At 50.8% G+C, this 11,956-nt stretch overlaps 1 protein-coding gene across 2 annotated transcripts in view; it reads left to right on the forward strand.

The window, feature by feature from the left end:
* Nucleotides 1-8,641, forward strand: part of HSPA12B (heat shock protein family A (Hsp70) member 12B) — a 28,264-nt gene extending 19,623 nt beyond the window's left edge. For both annotated transcript variants that reach the window (XM_081332857.1, XM_081332856.1), the window contains 4 exons: nucleotides 1,774-1,878; nucleotides 5,445-5,703; nucleotides 6,549-6,652; nucleotides 7,300-8,641. In XM_081332857.1, coding sequence (XP_081188983.1) covers nucleotides 1,774-1,878; nucleotides 5,445-5,703; nucleotides 6,549-6,652; nucleotides 7,300-7,943 — 1,112 coding nt within the window. In that variant the 3' untranslated portion in view covers nucleotides 7,944-8,641. The remainder of the gene's footprint in view (nucleotides 1-1,773; nucleotides 1,879-5,444; nucleotides 5,704-6,548; nucleotides 6,653-7,299) is intronic.
* Nucleotides 8,642-11,956: the final 3,315 nt, after the last annotated feature.

Here is an 11,956-nt window from a genome sequence, read left to right on the forward strand (position 1 = left end):
GTGCTGGAGGCGATTAGGCTTGCTCTGCTAGATCCAGAGTGCTCCAAATGGGGTTCTCCCGGTTTCCACCAATATTTTACATTCCTTGTCTATGGGAAACTAAAAGCTCGGAGTTTTGCACCGGAGGGGAAGGCAAAACCCCGGGCACGAAGGAGAGGGACCCAGTACTGAGGCGGAGAAAGGGTTAACTCAAGGCCCTTGTTGTTCTTGGCCCAAAGCAAAGGCTGGAGGAAGCCCAGGGCGACTGGTGGCTTCTGCGGCGGAAAAATTATTTATTATTTATTATTTATTAATTGAATTTCTATACCACTCTTCTCCCGAAGGACTCAGGGCGGTGTACAGGGCAATAAAAGCATTACATTTCAAAAGTTAAAATAAAATTAAATTAATTAAGCCCTAACAATAAATAATTAAAAATACCCCAAACCCTTAAACCAAGGCCGGCCTGTTCAAATAAATAGGTTTTCAGATCACGGTGGAAAATTATGGACCATTATAAAAGGACATAGAGCGATAGAGCTGGCAGGGACCCTGGAGGTCTTCTAGTCCAACCCCCTGCTCAGGCAGGAGAACCTGTGCCATTTCAGACAAAGGGCTGGCCAGTCTCTTCTTGAAAGCCTCTGGCGATGCACCCACAGCACGTCTGGAGGCAGGTTGTTCCACTGATTAATGAATGATGATGATGATTAATTAATTATCTATCACTGTCCTGAAATTTCTCCTTAGTTCTAGGTTGCTTCTCTCCTTGGTGAGTTTCCATCCGTCGCTTCTTGTCCCGCCTTCTTCAGGGGCTCTGAAGAATAGGGGGACCCTCCCGGTCTTTTCATGAGACTAAGCATCCCCAATTCTTGTAACCTTTGTATGTTTTAGCCTCCAGCCCTCTAATCATTTTTGTTGCTCTTCTCTGCAGTCGTTCCAGAGTCCGGAAAGACAATATCTGTAGCTCAGGGTTGAAATGAGGCGTACTTGATGCACTCTGAGCCTGGTTGATTTCTTGCAGACGTTTCATGACCCAAACAGCGCTGGAGCACTGATGATGTTGCCTAGTTGGGTCATGAAACATCTGCAAGGAAACCACCAAGCTCGGAGAGCACCAAGGACCCCACAGTCCTCCTCCTCCTCCTCCTCCTCCTCCTCCTCCTCCTCCCTGCAAACCCTAACCCTCCCTTCTAGCACTGATGATGTCACCTAGTTGGGTAATGAAACATCTGCAAGGAAACCACCAAGCTCAGAGAGCACCAAGGACCCCACAGTCTTCCTCCTCCTCCTCCTCCTCCTCCTCCTCCTCCTCCTCCTCCTCCTCCTCCCAAACCCCATTCCCTTCTAGCACTGACGAGGTTGCCTAGTTGGGTGCTGAAACGGCTGCAAGGAAACCACCAAGTTCGGAGACCGCCAACGACCCCACAGTCCTCCCTTCCGCCCTCCTCCTCCTCCTCCCTGCAAATCGAACTCTCCCTCCTTGCCCTGATGACGTTACCTAGTTGGGTAAGGAAACGTCTGCAAGGAGACCACCCAGCTCAGTGGGTACCAAGGGCTCCTCGTATTAGACCCCCCACCACCACTCATAACCAGTTTTGCCCTGGGCTGAATGTGGAAGGGTCTCTGGCCTTGTTGGGGGGGGGGTCTGTCTGCTGCCCGTCGTGTCTGAAAGAAGCCCGTCTGACGTCATGCCCAGACGGTGGTCCCCACTTCCTCTTCCCCTCCCCAACACCTCAGGCGGGCATCCGTGTCTTCAGCAAGCAGAGCCTCACCTGCCTTTTCTTTGCTGGCCAGGGGACCGCTACGTGGTGGCCGACTGCGGCGGGGGGACGGTGGATCTGACGGTCCACCAGATCGAGCAGCCGCAGGGCACCCTGAAAGAGCTCTACAAGGCGTCCGGTGAGGCTGGTGGGGAGGGGCCCTCGGGGGGAGGGGCACGGAGGGGTGGATATCCCCCTTTTCCCAGTCATATCCATCCCGTCCTCCTGACTGATACCCTCCGGATTCTTTACGGAGCTTCTCACCCATCCAGTTCCTGGAGGCTCCAAAGATGCTTTTTTCCAGGAGGCAACTGGACTTTATTTGTTTTTCCTTTGAAGACGTTTCGCTTCTCATCCCGGAAGCCTCTTCAGCTTTGACTGGATGGTGGGGAACGGAAGGATTTATACTCCTTGCAGACCGCTGGTCATTTGCAATTCTTTGGGTCGTTGAGGCCACTCGGAGGTTTGTCGTGTCCTCAGGGTCACCCGAGTGGTGCAAATGGGTGTGGAGCCTTCTTTGCTGTAGGACGTTTTCCGTCTGGTAGGAAGTGTCTTGCATCCAAGAAGGCTCCACATACATTTGCACTACTCGGGTGACCCTGAGGACACAGACAAACCTCCAGGTGGCCTCAACGACTCTCCAAAAGAATTGCAAATGACCAATTGTTTGCAGGCCCTCTAAATCCTTCCACTCCCCACCCTCCAGTCAGAGCGGAGGAAGCTTCTGAGATGAGAAGCGAAACGTCTTCCAAGAAAAACAAGGAAAGCCCAGTTGCCTCCTGAAAAAAAAAAACCTTTGGGACAACCCTGATCTGGAGGACGGAGAATCCCCATAGGCAACCGAGTTTGGAAGGGACCTTGGAGGTCTTCTAGTCCAACCCTAGTGGCCCAGTGGAGGAGAGATCTCATTAGATATGCACTTAGGGATGGACACCCTTCGAATGTTGTGGGAGCCCGAGGGGATTTCCAGAAAACATTGCAGGACTCCAGGAACCATTTTGTGCTTCAGTTTGAGATGCAGGCCCACCATAGACTCATCCCCATCATCCTGCGCCTGTCTTGAACAGCGGAAGGGACCCAGGGCAGGAAACATCCTGCAGCCAAGAAGGCCCCACACCCATTTGCACCACTCAGGTGACCCCCCCAAGGACACAGCTAACCTCAACAGTGGCCTCAACGGCTCTCTAAAAAGGAGGCAAATGACCAGCTGTCCGCAAGGAGTATAAATCCTCTGTGTTCAACAGTGAAGGAAGAAATTCCTGCAGCCAAGAAGGCTCCACATCCATTTGCACCACTCAGGTGACCCTGAGGACACAGATAAACCTCCAAGCGGCCTCAACGACTCTCTAAAAAGGATGCAAATGACCAGCTGTCTGCAAGGAGTATAAATCCTTCCATTCCCCACCATCCAGTCAGAACCTGAAGAAGCTTCTGGGATAGGAAGCAAAATATCTTCAAAGATAAACAAGAAAGTCGAGTTGCCTCCTGGGGCGAAAAGAAAGCACCTTTGGGATCTCCAGATTGTTATGGTGTCAACTCTTCCAAGTATCGCTTTAGCTTTCAATGTTTCGACCAGCTTGGCTGAAGTTGGGGTCTTTGAAGATAGATTGGACCCCCCCCCCGCCCCATCCTCCGAGATATGCAGAGATGCTAGCTGGGGATTATAGGAGTTGGAGTCTCCTGTATCTATAAAAAGGTTAAGGTTCCCCCGCACACGCGTGCTAGTCGTTTCCAACTCTAGGGGCTGGTGCTCATCTCCGTTTCAAAGCCAAAGAGCCAGCGCTTGTCCGAGGACGTCTCCGTGGTCATGTGGCCGGCATGACTGGACGCCAAAGGCGCCTGGAACGCTGTTACCTTCCCAACGTAGTGGTCCCTATTTTTCTACTTTCATTTTTACGTGCTTTCGAACTGCTAGGTTGGCAGAAGCTGGGACGAGTAACAGGCGCTCACTCTGCTACGCGGCACTCGGGATTCGACCCGCCAAACTGCCATGCAGTAACCCACCCTGTTCAGTGTGCCGTGCCGATTAAAACGCATGCAGTCAGTGTGATTTTGTAAAGGTGTAAAGATGACACAAAAGGAAGAGGAGGAGAGACTGAGGATGAAGCAGCCCAGGGCTGTTTCCTTGTATCCTCAGGAAATATTTTTAAATTTCTTCTTTCCTGCAAAACCGGCAGCTGTATTTATCCTAGAGCTCCATCTAGTGGCTACAATTGAAACGACTCGTTGAAAAAAAAATATTGGAAAAAGGACTATTTTTAAACCTAGTGAAGCGATAATTATTTAACTATTTTTAAACCTAGTGAAGCGATAATTATTTAACTACCTTTAAACCTAGTGAAGCAATAATTATTTAACTATTTTTAAACCTAGTGAAGCGATAATTATTTAACTATTTTTAAACCTAGTGAAGAGATAATTATTTAACTATTTTTAAACCTAGTGAAGCGATAATTATTTAACTTTTTTTAAAAAACCTAGTGAAGCGATAATTATTTCGCTATTTTTAAAACTACTGAGGCGATATCTCCTAGCTGATTTTCACAGAAGATGTCCTTGACTTTTCTTAACGGTAGATCCTTCAGCGGATGGCAGCCTTGGGCCAACTTTATCTATCCTTCGTTTTAGTTTTTTTCAATTTTTGTCAGATGATGGACACACTGTTTATCCCAAGCATGTTTGAGCTCAGCCCTCAGTAACTGAGTTTAAATATGCTGGCAATAAACACCGACAAAAATTTAAGAAATAAAATAAAAATGATGAATGCGTACATTAAAAAGAAAAAAATAAAAAGCTAAAAGTCTACAGAGCTTCTCCATCATCATTATTATTATTGTTATTAGTTGAATTTATATACCGCCCTATTCCCGAAGGACTCGGGGCGGTTCACAGGGCAAGTTAAAAACAATACAAAAGAGAGAATAAAATTAAATTAATACAGCCCACAATTAAGATAACATTAAAAATTAAAATTTAAAATTAATTTAATTTAAAGGTGCTTTTTTCAGGAGGCAACTGGACTTTTCTGTTTTCTCTTTAAAGATGTTTCGCTTCTCCTCCCAGAAGCTTCTTCAGCTCTTGCTGGATGGTGGGGAATGGAAAGATTTATACTCCTTGCAGACAGCCGGTCCTTTGCCTCCTTTTAGAGAGTCATTGAGGCCACCTGGAGGTTTATCGGTGTCTTCGGGGTCACCTGAGTGGTGCAAATGGCTCTGGAGCCTTCTTGGAACCGTTGAACGATTTTAAGAAAGGTTGTAAAGTGACACAAAGTTCTCTTAACAAATGTCTTGCTTAGCAATGGAATGGAGAGGAAGTGAAGTGAAGTGAAGTGAAGTGAAGTGAAGTGAAGTGAAGTGAAGTGAAAGGAAAGGAAAGGAAAGGAAGGGAAGGGAAAGGAATTTGGGGCTCCGTTGTCAGCTGAGGACTCTCTCTAGATGAAACGGATCCTAGAGGTGGAACTAGACAAGCTGCAGGGCCACTTCTGGAGATCTTAGCTCCTTCTGGGGCGAACCGGAGAGAGCAGAGCTGACCTTCTCCGTGGTGGCCCCCAATCCAGAGGGGCCTGGAAGCAGCTGCTCCAAAGAGCCCCCCCCTCGTTTGCCAGAGGAGGACCTTCCGGGCTCCTGTTTGGGGGCACGGAGAGCGGCCGCACTCTCCTGGTTCCTGACCTGGCCGTCCCTCTCTTGCTCTCCCCTCTCCGGCCAGGAGGTCCCTACGGGGCTGTCGGGGTGGACCTGGCCTTTGAGAAGCTGCTCTGCCAGATATTTGGGGAAGACTTCATCGCCACCTTCAAGGCCAAGCGCCCGGCGGCCTGGGTCGACCTGACCATCGCTTTCGAGGCCCGGAAGCGGACGGCCGCCCCCCACCGGGCCAACCCCCTCAACATCTCCCTCCCCTTCTCCTTCATCGACTTCTACCGCAAGCAGCGGGGGCAGAACGTGGAGACCGCCCTGAAGCGCAGCAGGTGGGGGAGAACCCGGGGGCCACGGGGGGGGGAGGCAGAGAGAGGGGGCCAGGGGAGATGATAGATAGATAGATAGATAGATAGATAGATAGATAGATAGATAGACAGACAGACAGACAGATGATATGGAAGATAGAGAGAGAGGGGGAGAGAGAGAGATGATAAGGATACATAGAGAGGGAGAGATAGATAGATAGATAGATAGATAGATAGATAGATAGATAGATAGATAGATGATAGATAGATAGATAGATAGATAGATAGATAGATAGATAGATAGACAGACAGACAGACAGATAGATGATATGGAAGATAGAGAGAGGGGGGGGGAGAGAGAGAGATGATAAGGATACATAGAGAGGGAGAGATATAGATGATAGATAGATAGATAGATAGATAGATAGATAGATAGATAGATAGATAGATAGATAGATAGATAGATAGATAGATAGATAGATGATAGATAGATAGATAGATAGATAGATAGATAGATAGATAGATAGATAGATAGATAGATAGATAGATAGATATAGATATATAGATATAGAGGGATAGATAGATAGATAGATAGATAGATAGATAGATAGATAGATAGATAGATAGATAAGATAGATGAGAGAGATGATACACAGAGAGACAGACCTACAGAATCAGAGCCGCGAAGAAACAGCAGAACTCACTAGTTTGCATGTGTGTGTTTGTGAGTGTGTATGACTGAGTGAGTGTGGGGAGGTAATTTTGGACCCTCAGACTGTTAGGCCACCGACGGGTTCAAGACCATCACATGAAATAAAATGAGGGACCCTCCCCTTCTCAGCCCTCTGTCTCCCCCCTTGCCTTCCCAGCATGCACTTGGTGAAGTGGTCCTCTCAAGGGATGCTGCGCATGTCTCCCGAGGCCATGAATGATCTCTTCCAGCCCACCGTCAGCCAGATCATCAGGCACATTGGTGAGTCCTCTGGGCCTCCCCTGCTGGGCCTGGGAGTTGACCCCCACTTCTCTTTTGCAGCCCCTCCCTCAAATACTGGGAGACTGCTACCCTGTCTCCCTTGATCCTAGAGTAGACCTACCCAATTCCTGCTACCCAATTCACACTCAAGGGCGAAAGTCCTCCCGTGAGCTAAATCAGAGATCTCCAACCTTTCTCTGTTGGTGGTCCGGAGGAAAAGGGAGGGGGAAGCATTTTTCAGGCACATGTGCATGCATAAACAGGGCCACCAGCACGTGCCACACTCGCTAGCACCACCCGTTTTTGCCGCGTGGCAGTGCCCCGCTTTTGATGGGTGGCGGTGCCGTTTTTGCCACGGCGTCAGCGCTAGCGCAAGTGGGAGTGCTGCCACACATGTATGCGCACTGGCCAGCCTGTTCTGTGGCCTGGTGGCCAACAGGCCACGGCCGGGCAGTGGTTCACGGCCCACAGGTTGGGATCCCCTGAACTAAATTATGAAGAAACAAGACTCTTTGTATCTGTCTCATCCTCCTCACGTCCCATCTCGAGCAAATGTCCAGCTTTGTCCCTAGGTTGGACCCAGGGCATCTCCTCCCTTCCTTTCTTCTCCTCCCCTTTCCGACTTCTTCCTTCCTTCCTTCCTTCAGATGACCTCATGAAGAAGCCCGAAGTGAAAGGCATCAAGTTCCTCTTCCTGGTTGGCGGCTTTGCCGAGTCGGCCATTTTACAGCACGCCGTCCAGTCCGCCTTCAGCAGCTGCTGCCGGGTCATCATCCCTCAGGACGTGGGCCTGACCATCCTGAAAGGGGCCGTGCTCTTCGGCCTCGACCCCACCATCGTCCGGGTGAGGCGCTCGCCCTTGACCTACGGCGTGGGGGTGCTGAACAAGTTTGTGGAGGGGAAGCACCCCAAGGAGAAGTTGCTGGTCAAGGATGGGAAGAACTGGTGCACCGACGTCTTTGAGAAGTTCGTCTCGGTGGACCAGTCGGTGGCCTTGGGCGAAGTGGTGCAGAGGAGCTACTGCCCAGCCCGGGTGGGTCAACGCAAGATCATCATCAACATCTACTGCTGCGCCACGGATGAGGCCGTCTACATCACCGATCCGGGGGTGAGGAAGTGTGGCGCCATCAGCCTCGAATTGGAGGAACTGGACGAGTCCAACTCGCCCAAGAAAAACCGGCGGGAGATACGGGCCAGCATGCAGTTCGGCGATACGGAGATCAAAGTGGCAGCCATGGATGTCTGGACCTCCAAGACCGTGCGGGCGTCCATCGACTTCCTCTCCAACTGAGGTGCAAAAGGAGGCCTCTGGACTGGTGGAAGAGCAGAGGTGAGGCACCCGCTCTTATGGGTGTAGTGATTGGTGGACTCAACTTTTATGGATTCAGCCCAACCATTGGCCAGTTTTTTGGGGGGTGGGTGGGTGGGTGAGCCGGGGTCGTGACCCTGATCCAAAATAGCAAGCTGGAACTTATGACAGCCAACAGACAAGGGAGTTGGTAAGTGTTGGGATTGATGGGGTGCAAAGTGGGGAAGAGCAGCTGATGGTTGCCTTGGAACCTAACTAACCTGTCAAGCAGGGGTCTTCCAACTACTTGGCCCTTTGACGACTTGTGGACTTCAACTCCCAGCGTGCCTGGCTGAGGAATTCTGGGAGTTGAAGTCCACAAGTCGTCAAAGGGCCAAGTTGGAAGAGCCCTGCTGTAAAGCTCTGGAGAACATCTGAGAACATCTCGCCAGCGTTTCTCCAAGCTGTCATCTGGAAGCAGCCGTCTTTCGCATCCCAGGGAGACCAATGATGGGTTTTGGGGCGCTAACTGTCTATAAAAATGGACAATCAGATGTAATGACGTGTTCTGCATTCCGCTGCTTGAGGAGGTCTCTTAGCCGGACAGGCGTCCCAAAAAAAAAGCAAAATGCCCATAATGAACAACGAGGCCAAGTTTCGTAGGGAAAATCCAGCTCTCCAACTTACTACAGGTAACTCCCTTGATTTACAACTACTCATTTAGCGACCGTTCAAAGTTGCAAGGGCCCTGAAAGAAGTGACTTGTGACCATTTTCACACTTAACAACCATTGCAGCATCGGATGCTTGGCAACTGGTTCATATTTAGGACGGTCGCAGCGTGCCGTGGTCATGTGATCCCTTCCAACAAGCAAAGTCAATGGGGGAAGCCACTTCTCATTCCCCTCCTCCTCCTCTCCACAAACCCCCTTCCCTTCCAGCACTGATGACGTTACCTAGTTGGGCCATGCAACGTTTGCAAGGAAACCACCTAGCTCAGAGGGAACCAAGGACCCCACAGTCCTCCTCCTCCTCCCCCCTGCAAACCCCCTTCCCTTCCAGCCCTGATGATGTTACCTAGTTGGGTCATGAAATGTCTGCAAGGAAACCACCCAGCTCAGAGAGCACCCAGGATCCCACACTACTCTTTTTCCTCCTCCTCCTCCTCCTCCTCCCTACAAACCCACCTCCCTTTTAGCACTGATGATGTTGCCCAGTTGGGCCATGAAACGTCTGCAAGGAAACCACCAAGGTCAGAGGGCCCCCAGGCCCCCACAGTCCTCCTCTTCCTCACTCACCATTCACTTCTAGCACTGATGAAGTTCCTTAGTTGGGTAATGAAATGTCTGCAAGGAAACCACCCAGCTCAGAGAGCACCCAGGACCCCACGATCCTCCTCCTCTTCCTCCTTCACCACTCCCTTCTAGCCCTGATGATGTTGCCCAGTTGGGCCATGAAACGTCTGCAAGGAAACCACCCAGCTCAGAGAGCACCAAGGACCCCACGATCCTCCTCCTCCCTCACCACTCACTTCTAGCCCTGATGATGTTGCCCAGTTGGGCCATGAAATGTCTGAAAGAAAACCACCCAGCTCAGAGAGCACCAAGGACCCTACAGCCCTCCTCCTCCTCCCATCCTCTCTCCCTCCTCCTCCTTTCTGCAAACCCCACTCCCTTCTTCCACTGATGAAGTTCCTTAGTTGGGTAATGAAATGTCTGCAAGGAAACCATCCAGCTCAGAGAGCACCAAGGACCCCCACAGTCCTCCTCCTCCTCCTGACAAACCCCCCTCCCTTCTTCCACTGATGATGTTACCTAGTTGGGTCATGAAACGTCTGCAAGGAAACCACCCAGCTCAGTTAGCACCCAGGATCCCACAGTTGTTGTTGTCATCTTCCTCCTCCCCCCGCTCTCTCTTCTAGCATTGATGTCACCTAGTTGGGTAATGAAATGTCTGCAAAAAGATGACCCAGCTCCGAAAAAGCCGAGGACCCCATGGTTCTTTTTCCTCCTCCTCTTCCTCCGACTGATGAAGTTACCTCGTTGGGTCATGAAACGTCCGCCACCCAGCTCAGAAAGCACCAAGGACCCCACAGTCCTCCTCCTCCACTCCGCAACCCCCCCTCCCTTCTAGCCCTGAGGATGTCACCTAGTTGGGCCACGAAACGTCTGCAAGGAGACCACCCAGCTCAGAGAGAGACCCCAGAGGAGCTCCAGAGGACCCCTCCCCCCAAAGGGGAAGCTGGCCCAAGGGCTTTAGGTTCGCCCCCAACTACAAGCACATAAGCTCGGTGGGCCTCACAACAAAAAATGCCGGAAGCGGGTGTGTGTGTGTGTGTGGGGTGGGGTACGCAGTCTTAACAGTCTTCAGACCGAACGAGTGGAAAAAACAATGGAGGAAAAAAATCCTTACGAAGGAAGAAAAGGAACAAGGATGAGTCTTCACACCAGAAGTCAAAACCACCTTTTTCTTTTTCTGTCTTTCTTCTCTTTCCTTTCTCCCTCCCTCGTCTGCCCACCAGAAATCAGAAGAAAAGAGGTAGTTTCTTTTTATTATTTTTCAACTGAAATTTATTGGTGTTTTTTTCTTCCAGAGAATGTTTGCTTAAAAAAAAACAAAGAAACCAGAACACAGGTTTTCTTATAGGGGTGTGCGTGTGTGTGTTTGCGTGTGTGTGTTTTATACATAGGCACGTCAAATCCATTGATTTCTTCCACAAAGCCCACCCCACATCCCTGCTGGGTACCCCACGAGCTTTTTCACAAAGAGGGGGCTTACACTGAGGTGGGTGGGGGGTGTGGCGGGCAAGGGGAGATAGAAAGAGATCCTTAAATGTATGAATAGGAACTGTTATGGCTCCAAAAGTCTCGGGCACCTCATGTCTCGCGAGGGAGAATTCAAAGCTGTCGTTTCTCCAAGAATGGACTAGAGCAGGGACCTTCCAACTTGGCCCTTGGATGACTTGTGGACTTCAACACACGCGTGCTGGCTGAGGAATTCCGGAAGTCCACAAGTCATCCAAGGGCCAAGTTGGAAGGTCCCTGGACTAGAGGCCTCTTGGTTGGGAAGAGGGCCCAGCTGCCCAGGGCTGCCCCCCACCCCATTATAATCTGGGAAAAAGCCAGAAGCAGCTGGTGGGTGGGTGGGTGGGTGGGTGTCTGCCCGCCTGGGAGGTCTTGCTTGGAAGTTTGCCAGCAAGGAGAGGTGGGAATCCTAGCCGGAGGGAGGCCCCTGAGCTTTGGCGAAGGAAGGAGGTTGGGAGATGGTTTGATCAGCCTTGCAACCTGAAGATTTGTGGACTTCAACTCCCAGAAGCCAGCTGAGGAATTCTGGGAGTTGAAGTCCACCCATCTATCTTCAAGGGGCCAAGGTTGAGAAACATCTCCCAACCTTCTCCAAAGCTCAGGGGCCTCACGTCTCCAACCGTATAATCAAAATGTTGGGGGGGGGGGAAACATTGGTGACATAAGAGCAGGCGCATAGCACCGTCCTCTTCCGTTTTACACATACAAGTAACGTCAGGGCACACACCAATGGGGTGGGGCCAATGGTTGGCGACGCCATGCCCGCCACCCTGCGGATGTTGACCCGTTCTATTGAGGTAACCCAACCTCAGCTGGACGTCCACGCCCAGCTCTCCAGCCTAGATGGGCCACGAGGACCTGAACACCAGGATTAGGAGGGGGGTGGGTTGGCCAAACACTTTGAGGCCATCCAGCCTGTGAACGTCATGTTCACCATTGAGATGATGTCAGGGCACGTCCCATCATCGTGGTGTCTACGGGTCGCCGGTGAGCGGGGGCCGCAGCAAGTAAAACCCCACCCGTGAAAAAAAAGCTCGCGAAAACAGTTCCAACTCATGAAACTCACAAACTACTCAACACATGCGGTTATCTTGGAGACTGAGTAAGCTACACAAGGATCGTGCTCCACTGGCATTAATTGGCCCTCTTTCTAAGGGAAGCTGGAGGGGGGGGGGCAAGCAGTTGCGGTCTATCTCACCCTTCGGAGGAGCTA

This window comes from Vipera berus (assembly GCF_964194415.1).
Source record: "Vipera berus genome assembly, chromosome: 7".
Classification (NCBI taxonomy): Eukaryota; Metazoa; Chordata; class Lepidosauria; order Squamata; family Viperidae; genus Vipera; species Vipera berus.